The sequence below is a fragment of the Molossus molossus genome, unplaced genomic scaffold, assembly GCF_014108415.1.
Source record: "Molossus molossus isolate mMolMol1 unplaced genomic scaffold, mMolMol1.p scaffold_m16_p_41, whole genome shotgun sequence".
NCBI classification, from domain to species: domain Eukaryota; kingdom Metazoa; phylum Chordata; class Mammalia; order Chiroptera; family Molossidae; genus Molossus; species Molossus molossus.
Genome location: NW_023425379.1, coordinates 258,537 through 279,251, shown reverse-complemented (window position 1 = coordinate 279,251; position 20,715 = coordinate 258,537). Strand labels below are relative to the sequence as shown.

The window sequence follows — 20,715 nt, the reverse complement described above, 5'->3', positions numbered from 1 at the left end:
ATTTTCTCCAGCCAGGCCTTCCCGCTGCCTCCTGCCTTCACTAAAACCTGGCTCTGCCCCAGGGGACTCTATTTCCCTTCCAGCCCTGCCCTTTCAGATTCCAGCTCTACTGCTCTCTCCCCTTCACCAGCTGAAATAGACTCCGCCTTCCTGCCCTTTCCAAGTTCTTCCATTAGCTTGAGTGACTTTATTGCCCACTCATGCCTCTTGGTTCTCATCTGTTTCTCCAGGGATGTCCTCCATGCCACCTCAGTCATACTGCTTTCCAACACCCTGCATCTTGCCAACACCCAGAATAATACCTCTACTTCTGTGTTTGTAAACACCAATATCCCACTCCTGGCTCCCATTACCCTATTACCACTACACCAGCTTTGACTGAATGTAGACCTCCAGCCTTCTCAACTGCTCCCTCTTTTCCCAGCCACCAGATCTAGCCTGGCCTTTCTTTCTTTCCTGCCCATCCTGGATCCTATGGCTGTCCATCTGACTGGCCACCACAATTCACTCACACCTTTGTCCTTTTCTAAACCCACATGGCAGAAGCTCAGTGCTGGATCAGTAAGATGTCTCTGCACCTTCTCCTACTCCCAGATCGTTGAACACTCCAGCAGAAAATCAGTGCCTGAGAAATTACAATAATAGCTACTATGTATTGATTACTTACTATTTGTAAGGGACTGGCAATGAGATTTACAGGTATTGATTTACTTAATCTTCACAACAGATAACTTTATTATCCCCATTTTAGAGAAGAGAAAACTAGAGTTCAGAGTCATTAAGTAATTAAGAAATGTTTCCACAGTAAGTAAGTAGTCAAGGTTTGAATCCAGGTTTGACTGCAGACCCTCAGTCTTTTAAAATTTTTTATTGGTGTATAATTGACATACAATATCCTATTAGTTTCAGGTATATATCATAGTGATTGGATATTTATTTATTTATTTTTATCCTCACCCGAGGACATTTTTTCTTTTTTCTTTTGTTCAGACAGAGTGGGAGGGAGAGAGAGGAAGAGAGAGAGAGAGAGAAACATTGATGTGAAAGGGACACATCGAGTGGCTGCCACCCGCACAACCAACCAGGGCCGGGGACAAACTGCAGCTGAGGTATGTGCCCTTAGCGGGAACCGAACCCTGGTCTCTCTGGGTCGCAGGCCGACGCTCTGACTGCTGAGCCAAACTGGCCAGGGCAGTGATTGGATATTAATATACATTACAAAATAATCTTCACGATAAGTCTAGTTACTATCTGTGACCATATAAAGTAATTATAATATTCTCTTTATTTATTTATTTATTTTTGGTATGTGCCCCTAGCGGGAACCAAACCGGGACTCTGGTCCGCAGGCTGATGCTCCAACTGCTGAGCCAAACCAGCCAGGGCCAAAGTCATTATAATATTGTTGGCTGTATTCTCTATGCTGTGCTTTACATCCCCATTACTTAATTTATTTTATAACTGGAAGTTTGTACCTCTTAATCTCCTTCACCCATTTCAACACCACCACCCCTCAACCTCTCCATACTCTGGTAACTACCAGTTTGTTTCCTGTATCTATGAGTGTATTTCTGTTTTGTTTTGCTTTAGTTTTTTAGATTCCACATATAAATGAAATCATATAGTGTTTATTTTTCTCTGCCTTATTTCACTTAGCATAATACCCTTGAAGTCCATCCATGTCATTACAAATGGCAAAACTTAATTATTTTTATGGCTGAATAATATTCCATTGCTTGTGAATATATGTATATATGTATGTGCATATACATACACACACCCCACATCTTTATCCATTCCCCTATCAATGGACACTTAGGTTCCTTCTATAACTTGGCTATTGTAAATTATACTGTAATGACCATAGAGGTGTATATATATCTTGTGAATTGGCATTTTTATTGTCTTCTGATAAGAAATTGCTGGATTGTATGATAGTTTTATTTTTAATGTTTTTGAGTAACCTCCATACTGTTTTCCACGGCGGCTGTACCGTTTGACATCCCCACCAACATGTAGGAGGGTTTCCTTTTTTTCCACATCCTCATCAAGTCTTGTTACTTTTTGACTTTTTGGTAATAGCCATTCTGACAGTTGTGTTGTAATAACTCATTGTGATCTTGATTTGCATTTCCTTGGTGATTAGTGATGCTGAGCATCTTTTCATGTGCCTGTTGGCCATCTCTATATCTTTTTTGGAAAAATGTCTATTGAAGTACTCTGCCCATTTTTTATTTGTTTTTTTTTTAAGGTGATAAAATTCATTTTTATCTTTATTTTTTAATGTTTTTAATTAATCAATTAATTAATTTTTGTTACAGATGTTTCTCCTTTTTCCCCCACTGATTCCTCCCTCCCACTCCCTCCCTACCCTGTCCCCAGCTTTGTTGTCCATGTCCATTGTTCATGCATACATGCATATAAGTTCTGTGGTTTATCTCTCCCCCACAACCCCCTCCTCTGGGAATTGTCAGTCTGTACCCCACTTCCATGTCCCTGGGACTACCTTATTCCTCAGACTGTTATGTTCATTATATTTCACCAATAAGTGAGATCATATGATACTTGTCTTTCTCTGTTTGGCTTGTTTCGCTTAGGATAATACTTTCCAGATCCCTCTATGTCGTCTCAAAGGATAAGAGATCTTTCTTTCTTACAGTTGCATAGTACTCCATTGTGTATATGTACCACAGCTTTTTTTTATCCATTCATCTACTGATGGACACTTGGGTTGTTTCCAGATCTTAGCTATTGTAAATAGTGCTGCTACAAACATGGGGGTGTTTCTGATTGGTGTTTCAGGCTTCTTAGGGTATATTCCTAGAAGTGGGATCACTGGATCAAATGGAAGTTCAATTTTTAATTTTTTGAGGTAACACCGTATTATTTTCCATAGTGGCTGCACCAGTCTGCATTCCCACCAGCAGTGTACTAGAGTCCCCTTTTCTCCACACACTCACCAGCACTTGTTGTTTGATGATTTGTTGATGGTGACCATTCTGACAGGTGTGAGGTGATACCTCATTGTTGTTTTAATTTGCCTCTCTCTGATGATTAGTGATGTTGAGCATTTCTTCATATGTCTCTTGGCCATTTGTATGTCCTGTTTGGAGAGGTGTCTATTTAGGTCCTCTACCCATTTTTTAATTGGGTTCTTTGTCTTCCTTTTGTGGAGTTGTATGAGCACTCTATATATTTTGGAAATTAACCCCTTATCTGATGTATCATTGACAATGATGCTCTCCCATACAGTGGGTTGCCTTTCCATTTTGATGATTGTATCTTTTGCTGTGCAGAAGCTTTTTAGTTTGATGTAGTCCCATGTGTTCATTTTCTCCTTTGTTTCTGTTGCCTTAGGTGATGTATCAGTGAAAATTCTGCTGCGTATGATGTCTGAAATTTTGTTGCCTACAGTTTCTTCTAGAATTTTTATGGATTCATGAGTCACATTTAAGTCTTTTATCCATTTTGCGTTGATTCTTGTGTATGGTGTAAGTTGATGGTCTAGTTTCATTTTTTTGCACGTAGCTGTCCGATTTCCCCAACACCATTTATTAAAGAGGCTGTCTTTACTCCACTGTATGCTCTTGCCACCTTTGTCAAATATTAATTGAGCATATTGCCTCGGGTCCATTTCTGGTTTCTCTGTTCTGTTCCACTGGTCTACTGGCCTATATGCCTGTTCTTGTGCCAGTACTAGGCTTGTTTGGGGTTTTTTTTGTGTTTTTTTTTTTTGCTATTACGTTGTGTAAGTTTTTTATATGTTTTAGATGTTAACCCTATATCATATGTATGATTTGCAAATATATTCTTTCTTTCTGTTGGTTGCCTTTGCGTTTTGGTCATGATTTCCTTCACTGTGCAAAAGATTTTTATTTATTTTTTAAACATGTTTTTATTGATTTTTTTAGAGAGAGAGAGATAGAAACATTGATGTGAGATACATCAATTGCTGCCTCCTGCACCCCCCCTCTACTGGGGATTGAGCCCGAAACCCAGACATGTGCCCTGATCGGGAATTGAACTGGGACCTCTCAGTCCATGGGATGACGCTCAATCCACTGAACCACATGGGTAGGGCGCAAAAGCTTTTTCGTTTGATGTAGTTTCATTTGTTTATTATTGCTTCTGTTGTCCATACCTGAGGAGACTGGTCCAAAAAATAGTGCTAAGACCAATGTCAAAGAGCTTGCTGCCTATGTTTTCTTATAGGAGTTTCATTGGTTTCAGGTCTTGTATTCAAATCTTTAATCGATTTTGAATTTATTTTTGTATATGATATAAAATAGTGGTCCAGTTTTATTCTTTTGCATGTAGCTGTTCAGTTTTCCCAGCACTATTTATTAAAGAGACTGCCTTTTCCCCATTTGCCTCCTTTGTCATAGATTAAATGACCACATATATGTGGGTTTATTTTTGGATTCTATATTCCATTGATATGTGTCTGTTTTTGTGCCAGTGTCACACTGTTTTTTTTTTTTTTTATCCTCACCCGAGGACATTTTTCCATTTTTGTTCAGATAGAGCGGGAGGGATAGAGAGGAAGAGAGAGAGAGAGAAACATCGATGTGAAGGGGACACATCGAGTGGCTGCCACCCGCACGACCAACCAGGGCCGGGGACAAACTGCAACCGAGGTACGTGCCCTTAGCGGGAACCGAACCCGGGTCTCTCTGTACCGCAGGCCGACGCTCCAACTGCTGAGCCAAACCGGCCAGGGCTCACACTGTTTTGATTACTGTATCTTTGTAGTAAGTTTAGAATCAAGAACTCTGGTATCTCCAGCTTTGTTCTTCTTTCTCACAGTTGCTTTGGCTATTGTGTAGTCCCATACAAATTTTAGGATTATTATTGCCCTAGCTGGTTTGCTCAGTGGTTAGAGCATCGGTTCATGGTCCAGAGAGACCTGGGTTCAGTTCCTGCTAAGGGCACGTGCCTCAGTTGCAGTTTGTCCCCAGCCCTCGTTGGGGTCGTGTGGGTGTCTCTCTCATGTTGATGTTTCTCTCTCTTTCTTCCTCCCTCTCTCCCTCCTGCTCTATCTGAAGATGAATGTCCTCTGGTGAGGATAAAATAATAATAATAATTTTAGGATTAGTTTTTCTAGTTCTGTAAAAAATGCCATTGGTATTTTGATGGGGATTGCATTGAATCTGTAGATTGCTTTCAGTAGAATGGACATTTCAACTATATTAATTATTCCAATTTATGAGCATGGTATACCTTTATATTTATTTGTGTCATCTTCAATTTCTTTATCAATGCCTTATAGTTTTCAGAGTAAAGATCTTTGACTTCTTTGGTTAAATTTAATCCTAGCTATTTTATTCTTTTTGAAAAAACTATACATGGGATTGTTTCTCTTCCTGATAGTTTGTTACTAATGTATAGAAACACAATCAATTTCTGTAGATTAATTTTGTATCCTATAACTTTACTGAATATATTTATTACTTCTAATAGATTTTTGGTGGAGCCTTTAGGGTTTTCTATATAAATATTGTGTCATCTGTAAATAGTGACAGTTGTACTTCTTTTCCAATTTGGATGCTTTTTATTTCTTTTTCTTGCCTAATTTCTATGACTAGGACTTCCAATACTATATCAAATAAAAGCAGCAAACGTGGGCATCCTTGTCTTATTCCTGATCTCAGAGGAAAAGTTTTCAGCTTTTTACCATTGAGTATGATGTTGTTGTACAATTCCTCTATCTCCCACGCTGTTAAGAATTTTACAAATTATAAACAGATGTTGAATTTTATCAGATGCCTTTTCTGCATTTATTGATATGATCATATGATTTTTATTGTTTTGTTAATGTGATGTATCACATTGATTGAATTGAGGATATTGAACCATCCTTGCATCCCTAGAATAAACCTACTTGATTATCTTTTAATGTGTTTTTGAACTTGGCTTGCTAATAGTTTGTTGAGAATTTTCCATCTATATTCATCAGGGATATTGACCTGTAATTTTCTTTTTTTTGTGGGGCCTCTGTCTGGTTTTGGTATCAGGGTATTGCTTGCCTCATAAAGTGAGTTTGAAAACATTTCTTTCTTTTTCATATTTTGGGGAATAATTTGAGAAGGATAGGTATTAACTCTTCTTTGGATATATGGTAGAATTCACATGTGAAGCCATCTGATTCTAGACATTTGTGTTTTTTTGGGGGGTGCTTAAATTGCTGATACAATATCATAACTTGTATTCAGTCTATTCAGATTTTCTATTTCTTCATGATTTACCTTGGAGTATTGTGTGTTTTTAGGAATTTATGCATTTTTCTAGGTTTTCCTATCTGTTGGAGTATAATCATTTATAGTATTCTGTAGAGCCTTTACTCTTAACTACTATTTATTCACTCATTTATATTTTGGTCCCTGCTCTTAAAGAACTTATGTTCTAGTGGGAAGTGATGGACAGTAAGCAAGCAAATAATCAAATAGGTGAGCCACAGCTTGTGCTAAGTGTTTTGAGGAAATAAACAGGGACTAAGTAGGGGTGGTTGGGCCAGGGGCTATTCTACATAGAGTCGCCAGTGAAGGCTTCATTTAGGAGGTGATATTTGACCTGACACCTGAGGATGAAAAGGAGGCAAGATATGTGCAGATTGTTCCGACAATGGGAAAATCTTTGCATTGTTCCATGCAAAGGCCTTAAGGAAGGAGTAAACAGGCATGTTCAGAGACCAGAAAAGAAGACAGTACGGCTGAGTGAGGAGGAAACTGGGATGAAGTGAGGTCCAGAAGAGTCAGAACAGTTATGGGGTAGCTTGGCAGTTTTAGGAAAGTATTTGGATTTTATTCTAAATGCATTGAAAAACCATTGGAGGATTTATTTTAGCAGGGAAATAATATGATATAAATTAGATTTTTAAAAGCTCACTCTGGCTGCTGTGTTGAAAAGGGATTGTAGAGAAGTAAGAGTGGAAACAGGAATCCAGTTAGGAAGCTGTTGTAAGCCAGGAAAGCTCAACAAAAGGAAGGAGATCTTGATGAGTTTGAAGGAATTTTGCAGGGGAAATACCAGATTCCATGAGCTGAGAAGAGAGCTCTTGGGGAACAGAGTGGAATGATTGAAATGCAAATCGTAGATGGGATGTGGGTGGTGGTAGGAGCATGGGAGTGGACAGCTGAGATGAAGTGGAAGAAAAGATCACTGGGGATGAGGAGATCAAGGAACTAAGAAATCCTAATAGTGGATGGGTCACCTTGTGGATGTTAGAGCCACTGGGACTGATGGCAGGAGGGGGAGGGTAATGGGACAGTGGTTAACAGAAGAGAGTAAACCAGAGGAAAGACTTTAACAACTGGGGAAGCAACCATGAAGTTAGCAGAGACAGTAAAAAGGAGGTGGTGTGGACAGAAAGCATGAGCTTTCAAGGAGCTGAAGAATGGTTTAGAAATGTTCCAGCTGGGGGTGGGGAGGACTCCACCCCACCTTCTGGCCCTAAGGAATGTGGAGTATGACACAAAAACCACTCTCTACTTGAGAGGACTGCAGGGAAAAATAGGTCACAAATAAGTTAATATTTGTGAAGCACTTAGAATTGTGCCTGGCACATACTGTTTGTCAAATAAATAAAAGTAACTAGTTCAGATCTAGAGGTATGGAGAACATTAACAGAAGAGATTGAGGATATGGGAAAGTTTGCAACATGTTTGTGGTCTCCAAACATGCTGCCCTCAGTCTGTAAGCATCCTCTCCTCCTCCCTTCGGTGACTACTCCCAGCCCTCCTGTTCTACTGAATCCTCCCTCTTTTACTCTGAGCACCTGATCTTGCCTGAGGCGAGTTAGGCACATTCTCTTTAAATTTGCTCCCATGCTCAAGTACACCCACCTCTCTCGTCCAATCAGAGGACCAATCTGTGCTACTTCCCCATCCATAGACCTTCTTCTGGGTCTTCTAGTCTCTTCCACCTTTCCTTCTCCACTGGCTTCTCAATTTATGAACATGCTCAAGGCTCCCATCACAAACAGATAAAAACTGTTTATGTCTTTGTCCCACTAATTGCCATTCAATCTCTCAACCCCCTTCTTACTCAAACTTCTAACCTCCCATTCACTCTGCAACTGGCCAGTCGAGCTTTTCTCCCCTGGCTACTCTGATCTCTCTGTTTTCCTTATGGACAAAAGTACTCTCACATTTGCCAACTTTTATTTCCCAGTCCTTAACATTCCCTGACTCTTCAGCTGCTTTAGACACTGATGACTCCTCATTCCCTCTTTCTGGAATTGTGCTGTTCACTTTGCTGCTCTGACACAGTCTCTCCCCCGCCTCTCTGCCCATTGCTCTTTGCTCCCCTTGTTCAGTATTTGCTGGGTGCTCTGACCTGTTTCTATCATTGCCTACCCATCCTTGGCTGATTGCATCCTTTCCCATGGCTACAGAGGCCATGTAAATATTGATGCATCCTCATCTATAGCTCTGTTCTGCCTTCTCCCCAGCTGTCTACAGGTCCCCTCTACCTGGATGTTCACTGTTACAGACAGGCCAAGCTGAACTTCCCTATAAACCACTCCTTTTTCTGTGTTTCTCATCTCAGTGAATGCCAACACCATCCACTCAGCTCTCTAAGCTAGGAATCCCGGAGTCAACCATGACTCATCTCTCATTCCCCATATCTAACCAGACAATACCTCATACTAGCCTCTTAAATACTTCTCAGATTTGTTCCACCTTAGTCTACATTGCTACTGCCTAAATCTAGGTCTTCTCATCTGTTGCCTAAACTGTTGCAAGAGTATCTTGGTTAAGCCCATGCCTCACCTTGCATTTGGATCCAGGCTCCAGTGCTCACTAGCTTTGTTACCTTGGACTACTTACTCTTTCTGAGTCTGTTTACATAAATAAAGTGTAAAGCACAGCACCTGGCACATAGTGCTTAGTAAATGATAATTGGATGATGATGATAATGTTACCACCCCTTGCCTGCTGTCTGGTCACATTCAGATTTACCCTCCACCAAGAGGCAGTGAAGAGGAGCTTGATAAAATGTAAACCTGACTGTCCCGTGCTCCAGTGGCTCCCTTTTTCTGTTGCAGTGACTTCTAAGCTCCTTGGTATGGCCCCCCAAGGCCCTCCATAAACTGGCTCCTGTGTCTCTCTCCAGACTCCTGTTACCATTCCTCATCTTGGATTTGGTCTCCAGCTATATCAAGCTGTTTATAATTCCCTACCCACACTATGCTGTTTCTGAATGCTTTCTATGTCTGGAACACTCTTCCTCCTCTCCCTGCACCTTCCTTTGGTCAGGCTAACATTATTTATCCATGGAGACTTAGTTTACATCACCTCCTCTGAAACCTTTCCTGCCTACCCTCTCCACCCACCCTGACCCAGATGCCCCTCTGTGCATCTCCTTATCAGTGCATCTACGCTATTCCTTTTATTAATGATAATAAATAATAGCCTACAATATATAGTGTTCTCTATGAGTTAGGCAAATACTCAAAGCAATATTCAGTGCTTTCTGTGAGTTAGGCATATAAGCCCTTTATATTTAATCCACCACCACCCTGTGGAGTCTGTATTGTCTCCATTTACAAAGGAAGAATCCTTGGCTCATCCAAGTTAAGTAACTTGTCAGGGGTCACAGTTTAGTCCACTAACCTGGGAATTGAACCCAGGAAGCCCAGTCCCAGGATCCACACCCTTAATCATTACACTGTTTACTTCTTTAAACTCTCTATTTCAGTACTTCTATAAACACTCCTTGGTAGAGTGAAGTATTTTAGAAGTGCTCACTGTGCTTTATCTTTATATCCCCAGAGCTTGGCACAAATTTGACAAGAGCAGGCAGTCAGAAAATGTTTAATGAGTTAATAAAGTAAGGGCTAGTTAGTTGCACATTTTTCTATGAGAAGGGTTTGTTAACACCTGTGAAAGGAGAACCTGTGTTTGTGCACACTGAGGAATGCGGATATGTCAGCTCCTCTGAGGGAGGTCAAGGATGTGTTTCCACTCAGTTGTGAGAGATGAGACCTTTTATACCTGCTGGCAGGACAAGATGCCAGAGAGGTTTCCAAATGAAGTATAACAGCATAACAGCACCCCTGTGAGGAGAGGGATCAGCACCCGTGGAAAGGGTGAGGAAGGGTGCACTGACGCTGCCCCACCCCTTCCTTCCTCCCTGGCCAGATGCCTCCAGAACTATATCCCTGCCCAGAGCCTGACGTTGTCCTGTCCAGTGTGTCGGCAGACGTCCATCCTCCCGGAGCAGGGCGTCTCTGCACTGCAGAATAACTTCTTCATCAGCAGCCTCATGGAGGCGATGCAGCAGGCACCTGATGGGGCCCACGACCCCGAAGACCCCCACCCCCTCAGCGCAGTGGCTGGCCGCCCCCTTTCCTGCCCCAACCATGAAGGCAAGGTGGGCCCAAGCAGGCCCAGTGAGGCCAGGACTTGGGGTGGAAGGGGAGGAGTGGGTGGGGGAGGGGGCCGAGTGGCTGTGGGTGAGAGGTGTTTCTCTGGATAAGTGGTCCAGGTAGGGGGCACACCTGGAAGGTGAGGGGCAAGGAGGACAGATGGGGGAGGGGAGGGGCAAGAAGTTTGGTGTCTAGCCGTTGCCTGACTGGAGTCTTTATGCTGCCAGACGATGGAGTTTTACTGTGAGGCCTGTGAGACAGCCATGTGCGGCGAGTGTCGCGCAGGGGAGCACCGGGAGCACGGCACGGTGCTGCTGCGTGATGTCGTGGAGCAGCACAAGGCCGCTCTGCAGCGCCAGCTTGAGGCAGTGCGCGGCCGGTAGGCGCCTGACGGGAACCTGGGCTGGTGGTGCCATCAGAGATGGAGTCTCAACGGGGGCAGGGGAGGGACCCTGGGGAGGGTAGAGATAAAATTCTGAGAGAGAGCAGGGAGGCCTCAGGTAGGGGATCTACTGGAGGGCAGAAGTAGGGAGAAGGAATGGTTTGGTAAGGGCACCTCAAGCCACCCCAGTATGAGATGTTTCCCTTCCCCAGACTGCCACAGCTGTCCGCAGCTATCGCCTTAGTGGGGGGCATCAGCCAGCAGTTGCAGGAGCGCAAGGCGGAGGCCCTGGCCCAGATCAGCGCAGCCTTCGAGGACTTGGAGCAAGCGCTGCAGCAGCGTAAGCAGGCGCTGGTCAGCGACCTAGAGGCCATTTGTGGGGCGAAGCAGAAGGTGCGTTTCTTCACCCTTCCCTACCAACGCCCATCACGAGAAGGCCTTATTGCCTCCGTGCGTCTCTGCTTTCCACACTTGCACACCCCTTCCCCTAGTCTATACCTTCTGCCTCCTGATATGGCTCCAAGGTGCTGCTGGCATCTATGTCCATTGTCCACACTCCCTCTCTCGTATTTCTTTCATGCCATAGTACTCTAAGTTCATCAGGAGTCACAGAGACGCCCCTCTGCGCCAGTCTTCTCACCTAGCCCACCCCTAACCCCTCCTCAGGTGTTGCAGACACAGCTAGACACACTGCGCCAGGGTCAGGAGCACATTGGCAGTAGCTGCAGCTTCGCGGAGCAGGCCCTGCGCCTGGGCTCAGCCCCGGAGGTGTTGCTGGTGCGCAAGCACATGAGAGAGCGGCTGGCAGCGTTGGCGGCGCAGGCCTTCCCAGAGCGGCCACACGAGAACGCGCAGCTGGAACTGGTCCTCGAGGTCGATGGGCTGCGGCGATCGGTGCTCAACCTGGGCGCGCTGCTCACCACGAGCGCCACTGCACACGAGACGGTGGCCACTGGCGAAGGCCTGCGCCAGGCGCTGGTGGGCCAGCCCGCCTCACTCACCGTCACTACCAAAGACAAGGATGGGCGGCTGGTACGCACCGGCAGCGCCGAGCTGCGAGCGGAGCTCACCGGCCCGGATGGCACGCGCCTTCCTGTGCCAGTGGTGGACCACAAGAACGGCACCTATGAGCTGGTGTACACAGCGCGCTCTGAGGGCGAGCTGCTCCTCTCAGTGCTGCTCTACGGCCAGCCGGTGCGTGGCAGCCCCTTCCGCGTGCGTGCCCTGCGGCCGGGGGACCTGCCACCTTCCCCAGATGATGTCAAGCGCCGCGTTAAGTCGCCTGGCGGCCCAGGCAGCCACGTGCGCCAGAAGGCAGTAAGGAGGCCCAGCTCCATGTACAGCACAGGCGGCAAGCGGAAGGACAACCCCATTGAGGACGAGCTCGTGTTCCGAGTTGGTACAGAAGGCCGGGGGCGGGGCCAGGCAGAGGCGGGCTCAGGCAGGAGGTGGGGCGAAGAGGGCAGGGAGTTTCAAAATGAACTGGGAATGAACTCTCTTGTTTCCCCCCACATCCCTTTCCCACAGGCAGTCGCGGAAGGGAGAAGGGCGAATTCACCAATTTACAGGGTGTGTCCGCAGCTAGCAGTGGCCGCATAGTGGTAGCAGACAGCAACAACCAATGTATTCAGGTGAGCGCCTGTCCAGCTTCCCCAACACCAAAGTAAAGGTCCTCTAGCTACAGCCTCTGGACAAAAAAAAACCCAACAACCCAAAAAACTGTATAGGTCCCTTCCTGAAAGAAGAAGCCCTACACGATAGTACTATTCCCTAAAGAACTATAAATCATAGCACTACCCTTCACTTACCCACTTGCAACCTCACCCCACTGGCCACAATGGTAACCACGTTCACCGTTAGGCACCAGAATTCACTGTGCTGGCGGCTTATACCTCCCAGGCCATGGCTCAGCCCAGACCAGCTCCTGGGCCCCAAATATCTGGCCTATTCTTCCTTCCCCTCTGCCTCCACTTGAGCCTCCACCTGGCTGGCTACCTTTCTCCCCTTTTTACCACCACGTGGTCAGGATGCTGGCTCTGCCCTTCCGGGCTATGTTCCAACATACCTTCCTGGCTCCAGAATGTATATTGTCTGCACCAGTCTCTGTAAACATCCGGTCGACTAGACAGTCAAATGGGGTTAACCTGTGAAAAGGGGTGTCTTCAGTGGTAAGACTATTGTGCACACTCACAGGTGGTCCTGCCTCTTGTCCTCCCAGCCCCTCACACACCTGATTAAAGCATCCACCACACAAATGGACATGGCCTCTGCTGCACTTGAAGCTCTTTAAAGCCAGAAAATGTGGTTTTCTCTGTTTATTCTTCGTAGTAAACCCAGAGCCTATTGGCGGGTTTACTACAGAGCCCCGTGTGGTAGACACAGCAGAGCAGTTAAAAGCTCAGGCTCTGAAACCAGATACCTGAGCTTGAATCCTAGCTCTGCCACTTACTGACAAGTCATGTGACCTCTCTGAGCTTCAGTTAACTCATGTGTAAAATTAGGAAAAGAATACCTCATGGGGTTGCTGGAAGCATTAAATGACATAATGCACCATGCCCCGACACCTCCTGAACCTTCTAATGTTAGTTAAAAATATCATTGTCCAGGTGGAGGCTGTCAACAAAAGCCAGGAGGTGGGAGAGTGCTGGAGGGGGTCGCTCTGGGAACTGGAAAGATCCCAGAGGAGCTGGAGGTAGATTACTATTAGGAGCCAAGTAGCTGAGGTCACACTGAGCTTATCCTGTACTGGATTGTTTCTAACTACCCTGAACTTCAGTTCATGGAAACCCTTTATCAGGGAGCAAAACTTTCCCCTGAAGATCCTTACTTCTCAACACCTATTAATTTACATGTCTTCCTGACCCGGCCTGAGTAGCCCTGTCATAGATTCAGCTCTGCCAGAGGTCTGTCACCTCAATGTCAGATCCTCCCTGGTCCCTGCTTTCCACTCACGCTACAAGTGCCAGGAGCTTTTCCATGATCATATTCCCAGTCCTGTATTTCCAGCCAGCATTTATTCCTATCTTATTCTTAGGAGCAGAGGAATGGAGAGGCCCAGTTCAGCACAGGGAGGTATTTGGATGCAGCCTGGATAGTGAGGAGGAGATGGGGTGGGGTACAAGCAGTGGGGTGTTTCTGGGGCCCTACTCAGTCACTCCCTCCACCCTCTATCTCTTTTTTTGTTCCTTATGCCAGGGATGCTTTCTGGCACAAACACTGAGATTTGGGAAACTGTCCCTAGTGTGCATACACATGAGTGCTCACATGCACAGAATGACATGTGCTGCTTTGTCTCTCCAATGAGGGGCTGTGTTTGTCCACTGTTTCAGGGGGGAAATGAGAGGGAGGGCCTGGTAGAGACCCTCTCATTCAAGCACTTTCTACTCCTATAGTAGTCTTTCTTGTTCCTACTCCCACCTGTACCCCAACTTCCTAGCTGCTAGGAGCCTGACTCGGATTCCAAAACTGCGTTTCTGTTTCTCTTACTCTGGGGGCCTCAGGCCTGGTGTGGACTGGACTCCCAGGTGGACTGTGACCTGCACCCCTCAGTTCTTGAGGATTGGGCTCCTCGTGAACTTTTCTTCCTTTGGACCCATCTATGGTAGAGGCTGAGTGAAGAATTTGATTTGATAATTTGAGTAATTGTCTTAATCCAGAAATTTTACCAGCTTTTCTATGAAAGATTGCTCATTTCCTTCAGGCAGAATATTAATCACAGTCTTCTCTGAGCTCCTCAGCCTTTTGCTATAACACTTTTCATACTTTGCCAGAATCACTGGTTTGTTTTATTTTGTTTTAGTCTCTCTCCCCTATTAAGCTCAGATTCCAAAGTTATTTAGTGCTACTGTGATATAGCAGAGAGATGTTAAAGACCAAACTAGGGCACCAAACTAGAGATGTCAAGGAAGCAAATATGGCAACTTTGGATGAGCCTTCAGTTGTCAAGGGAGAGGGAGGGATCAGGAATGGCAGGACTTGGTGCACTGAGCAGGTGGTGTTGCCCTTCAGGAACAGATCCAGGTATAAGTTGATGAGTTCACTTTTGCACATGTTGGGTTTGAGATTGCTGTATAGCATTCAAGTGGAGATGCCCAGCTCTGATCTGAGATTTGTTGAATGCCTGCTATATGCCCATTGCTATACCAGGGCTGCCAATGCAACAGCAAAGAAGAGGTAGCCCCAGCCCCACCAAGTACTTACATTCTTAGCAGGGAACAGAGATATTTAGTTACAGAAGTGATGGTTGTTAGGAAGAGAGCTATAAAGCATATATCATGGAGACCTGACTGTATGTGTATACATTGATTCAGGGGGTGGAGTTGGTTACCAAAGGCTTCTCTGAAGAATTCATCTTTCTCTGAGACTCGAAAGATGAATAGTTGGCCAGATGTAAGGGGTGGCGTAAGAGAGGACAGGAAAAGTAAGACATCCCCCACCCCCCAGGCTCCATCAGTTCTGAGCTGGAAACTGAGCTGCTCAGACCAAAGGAGGCACATGCATAATCTCACTGCTTATCTGGGAGAATCTTTTAGTCTCTCTCACATCAGCTCTTCAGTCTGTGGTCCTGCCCTTCTCATGCTAGCAATGCTGTCCCACCACAGGACAACAGAGCAGAACAGGTGAGGGCATGGTGGAAGGTCTGCATCAGGAGGGAGTGATGTCTCTTGGTGGGACCAGTTCAAACAGCCTTGCAGGCCTAAGAGATGGGGGTAGGGTGAGGATAGGGGCCCAGTCCACTAAGGAGGAAGCAGGTCTGGGTGAACACTGAAGGCCAAGACCCAGAACTTTTGCTATCCAAGGCTGCTCCTTGGCTCTGATTCATCTTATGTCCCCAGAGCCGATAACAAAGTAGTGTTTGACTTATGCAGTAAGTGGTGAGTAATGTTTTGGCTGCAAAGGAGAGGCAAGAAGGCTTAGCTGTAGAGGGAAGGAGCCTTAAAGGAGGTGCTTTTAGGATGGAGACCTGAGTATGTTGGGTGGCTAAGGTGGAGGAGGTAGGAGAGGGCAAGAGGTTGAAAGATTTATTCTGTCCAGGAAGAAGGTTGCCTTGTCAGCCCCATAGCTGGAAGGACTGATCCTTGTCCATTTCCCCACCCCAACCCCCTCCTGTCTGCTACCAAGTCTTGTTGAGTCTACCTCCACTATGTCTCTTGAGTCCATCTACTGCCCTCTAGCAGTGCCCTGGTCCAAGTCATCATCATTTCACACCTGAACTGCTGCAGCAGCCTTGAGTGGTTGGCTAGCGTCCAGTCTTGACTCCGCCCTGCAGCCAGAGTGTTCTTTCTTAAAAGCTCCAATGTGTTTTTTTCCAATATTACCAAGCAGTTCTCCAATTTTAGTGGATACTGACCAGATGTTCTGTGAATTAAACTCAATTCTGACACTGTGTATCTAGAGATAGTGTCATATCCCACAGGTTAAGGGCTCAGTCCCATAAGCTGGCCCCACTTCAGACACCAGTCGCAAGTCAGGTTGTCACCTGTGCACTGACCGACCAGTTGGAAGTTGGAAGTTCTCACAACCCCCTCTTTAAATTCTATTAATTAGCTAGTGAGGTTTACAGAACTCAGAGAAACGTGCCTATGTTTACCATTTACTGTAAAGGATCTGCTGAAGGATATGGATGAACAGCTAGATGGAGAGGTCCATAGGCAAGGTCTGGAAGAGTCCCTAGTGCAGGAACTTTCATCTCTGTGGATCTGGGTGCACCATCCTCTCAGTATCAACCCAGAAACTCATCAAATCTTCTTCAAGAGTTTTTATAGAGTTTAATTTATGTGTGTGTGTGCACGCACACACACACACACACACACACACACACACACACACCCTTCCCAGGGGTTTGTGGGTAGGGTTGTTTCAACCATTTAATCATTTGGTCTTTCTGATGACCAGCCTCATCCTCAGGCTGTCTAGGGTTCCCACCCTAAGTCACTGCAGTAGCATAAACTCAGAAGAGGGCCCGTGTGAATGATAAAAGATACTCCTATCACTTGGAATTCCTGGGCTTTGAGGAGCTGTGTGCCAGGCACCGGGGACAAAGACCAAACAACTGTCTTATTATACCACAAAAGCAAATCTCATTTTGTCACTCCTCTGCCCAGAAATTTTTAGTGAATCCTCATTATGTCCAGGATAAAACCTGACTCCTGTTGTTTGCGGATAAGCAGGACCCCTACTGGACTCTGCCTTTTACATACTGTCCACTCTGCTTAAAGCCTTTCCTCCTGCTTCTTACTAGCCAACTTCCGTTCATCTCTTGGCATCCTTTTCGCCTGTTAGCTCAGATATCCTCTTCTCTTGGAGCCCTTCCTGACCACTCCCCCTCACGCCTTTCATATCCGTAAAGCCCCATGCACACCTCTGCTGCCTGTGCCCGGAGGTCTGTGGCCGCGTCTGAGTCTTCTCTGTGCTCCTGACCTGGTGTCATCGGTGCTTGTTGGATGAATGAATGAATGGGGGGGTCTCCTTCCTCAGGATCCTGCTCCCTTCCCTCTGTGCCCACAGTCTCTCCCCTCCTCCCCCTCCCTCCCTTGATCCTCTGCTCCAGGTTTTCTCCAATGAAGGCCAGTTCAAGTTCCGCTTTGGGGTCCGAGGGCGCTCGCCTGGGCAGCTACAACGCCCCACAGGTGTAGCAGTGGACACCAACGGAGACATTATTGTGGCAGACTATGACAACCGTTGGGTCAGCATCTTCTCCCCTGAGGGCAAGTTCAAGGTGAGAACCTTACTGTCAAAGCACTCTGCACCCCTGGTGGTCAGCTGAAGTGGCCATTCTAGTGCCCTCTGGTGGTTGGGCCTGGATCAGTCCATCCCCAGCCCAAGATTCTGCTTTGGTGCCAGGCTGGGACTGTTTTCCCCACCAGGCAGGATAAAGACCCTAATGCATATCTCCTTCCTCCAGACCAAGATTGGAGCTGGCCGCCTCATGGGCCCCAAAGGGGTGGCTGTGGACCGCAATGGACATATCATTGTGGTTGACAACAAGTCTTGCTGTGTCTTTACCTTCCAACCCAATGGGAAGCTGGTTGGCCGTTTTGGGGGCCGTGGGGCCACTGACCGTCACTTTGCAGGTATTGGGAGACAACTCAGACATCTATTCCAATTCCCCAGTCCCAGAGAACCCCTGGGTACCTCAGCTCTAAAGACCCCTGCTCCTGTGTCTTGGCCCTAGGGAACCCTTCCCTTCAGTGTACCTTAGCACCGTCATCCCAGGGACCCCACCCCTATCCTAACACTCCAGATTTATCACTGCAGGGATTCTTCCCCGTCCCATTCAGAATCCCAGCCACTGCGCTAGAGACCACTTTATATTTCCAGGGCCCCATTTTGTGGCTGTGAACAACAAGAATGAGATCGTTGTGACGGATTTCCATAACCATTCAGTGAAGGTCAGTGTCTTCTCTCACCTCCCTTTTCTCCCCTGAAGATGACTCCTTTGCACAGTAAACATTTATGGTGTGGCCCTTTGACCCAGGCACTATGCTAGAGGTGACAGGGACACGGTCATGAATCAAGTAAATACTTTCCCTGTCTTCTTAGTTACAGGCTAGCAGAGAAGAGAAGAGTTAACTGGTATATTATGATACAATGTCATAGTTTTGTGATAAGGACGTGTAGAGGAATTCAAGGGCAAGCAGAAGCATAGCAGGTGAGACAGAGTGGCCGAAAACACCAGTGAGAATTACCAAGAAGCTAGAGAAGAAGGAGAGGATTTGAGGCAAAGGGGACCAGAGGAGCCAAGAACTGGCAGTGGGAACCCTTATGCAGTGGTCCTCAACCTGTGGGTTGCGACCCCTTTGGGGGTCGAACAGCCCTTTCACAGGAGTCACGTAAGACATAACAGTAGCAAAATTACAGTGATGAAGTAGCAAAAAAAATAATTTTATGGTTGGGGGGTCACCACATCATGAGGAACTGTATTAAAGGGTCGCAGCATTAGGAAGGTTGAGAACCACTGCTTATGGTGTGTTCAAGAAACTGCAGGTAGTTGCGACTGCGTTTACGAGGATGAGTCTTGTGTGTTCTTTACAAGGAGCTTGCTCTCTTCCTAAGAGCTATGGGGAGTCACTGAAGGACTGCAGGCAGGAGGGGTGATGCAATCCTGTGTGTCTTAGAAAGGTCACTCTGGCTGGGGCAAGGCTAGAGGCAAGAAGGGCAATCTTTTGCAATAATCAGATAAGGACCATTGCAGTGGTAATATATACACAGGGTACAGATTTGAGACAGAATCGGCCATTGTGCTAGTTCATTGGCTGTCAAGCAGAGGAGAAGGTGGAGCCGACAATGGCTCATGGCCAAATGGGTGTTGCCAGTCACCGAACAAGAAGTCAGAACTGCTTTCCCAGGGAAGACGGGCTGCTAGATTTGATAGGTCCGAGGAACATCAGCTGGAGATGTCTAGCAGCACTGGGTGCGTGGATGGGAAGATCTGGGCTGTAGCTGCAGATCCGAGTGTCCTCAACCCTAGGCCTTCACCCCATCCTCCTCCAAGACCCTGCCCTCTGCCTGAGGCCATGTCCCCAGCCCCCAGCCCTTTGCCCTGCCAGGTGTACAGTGCCGACGGAGAGTTCCTCTTCAAGTTTGGCTCCCATGGTGAGGGCAACGGGCAGTTCAACGCCCCCACAGGAGTAGCTGTGGACTCCAATGGGAACATCATTGTGGCTGACTGGGGCAACAGCCGCATCCAGGTGAGTAAAGCCCAGGGACGGCATGAAGGTGAGGTTTCCTGCTGTGCCCTGTGCACGCAGCCCAGAGATACATCTCATCGGCCTGCCTCACCTCTCTCTCGTTCTTCACTCATTCCCCAGGTATTCGACAGCGCCGGCTCCTTCCTGTCCTACATCAACACATCTGCAGAGCCACTATACGGCCCACAGGGCCTGGCACTGACCTCGGACGGCCACGTGGTGGTGGCCGATGCTGGCAACCACTGCTTTAAGGCCTATCGCTACCTCCAGTAGCGGCACAGGGGCCCTGCCTGGCTCATGGAGGGACGGACATAGGGGGATTGGACAGGAGGGTCTGGCCCGTGGGTGGGCTAGGCCTGGCAGCACTGAATGTGGGCTGTGGGCGTGGGTGCGCCCAGTGCCCTCCCTCTCCCCATCTCCCACCCCCACGGTTGCACTTTATTTATTCGGTTCTTGCTTTGGTGACTGGGTGGGCCTGGACTGTGGTCCCAAGGACGTGTGCAGAGCTTCACCCTCCCGCCTTTACACACCTCCCCTGTCCCCTCAGTCTGCTCCCCACCCCCCAACCTGGGGCCAGAACAGCTTCTCACTCCAGGGCAGAAGTCCCTTTGGTTGTCTCCCTACCACCCCATACACACTGACAGAGACAGCAATACCCCACCCCCATATTAAATAAATGTGTTCGCCACGTGGTTTTGATCTTTCTTGTGGGGTGGGGCTGTGAGGGGATGGGATGGTGGGACTAGCTCTGGACTAAAAGGTAGGCAGGCAGGCATGGCACCCAGATTCCCAGACGGGTCCTGATGTTTTGAAGCTTCAGGAGAGCAGAGCAAGGGAGGGTGAACCCCTGGGATCCTGAGCCACCTGCCAAATTCCCATCCCCAGGCCCTGTATCTGCAGAAATAGTAAGTCCTTTGTGTGTGGGCTCTGGTGCTGAGAAGAGCCTGGGAAGTGGTGCTTGGCCCGGCCAGCACCTGCAGGAAGAGCAGGAAGGCCGTGACAGCAATCCTTGAGGCCGGCGGGGTTAGAGACCTGGGGCGAGCCCAGGCGGAAGCTGGGTGTGCGAGACTGCCCGGTCAAGTTTAGAGCTTGGTCCAGAAGCCCTGGAGCAGTTTCACCCCCCCCCCCCCCACACACACACACACACCCTGCCACTGCCATTCCGAGATTGCTGCCTTTTTCCCACAATGGAATGAGGATTCTAGCACCCCCCGCCCGAGCTCTAGTCTCTGCCAGGGTTTGGCTGCCAATCCCAGAGTTAATTACAACCAGCA

General features: G+C 47.2%; 1 protein-coding gene across 1 annotated transcript in view; it reads left to right on the top strand.

Moving 5' to 3' along the window:
* TRIM3 (tripartite motif containing 3) overlaps positions 1-20,129 on the top strand; it is a 29,414-nt gene extending 9,285 nt beyond the window's left edge. The window contains exons 3-12 of the mRNA XM_036242217.1: positions 10,143-10,374; positions 10,597-10,748; positions 10,964-11,144; positions 11,418-12,150; positions 12,279-12,382; positions 17,302-17,469; positions 17,656-17,824; positions 18,072-18,142; positions 19,301-19,441; positions 19,562-20,129. Of these exons, the coding sequence (XP_036098110.1) occupies positions 10,143-10,374; positions 10,597-10,748; positions 10,964-11,144; positions 11,418-12,150; positions 12,279-12,382; positions 17,302-17,469; positions 17,656-17,824; positions 18,072-18,142; positions 19,301-19,441; positions 19,562-19,714 (2,104 nt within the window). The 3' untranslated portion in view covers positions 19,715-20,129. The remainder of the gene's footprint in view (positions 1-10,142; positions 10,375-10,596; positions 10,749-10,963; positions 11,145-11,417; positions 12,151-12,278; positions 12,383-17,301; positions 17,470-17,655; positions 17,825-18,071; positions 18,143-19,300; positions 19,442-19,561) is intronic.
* Positions 20,130-20,715: the final 586 nt, after the last annotated feature.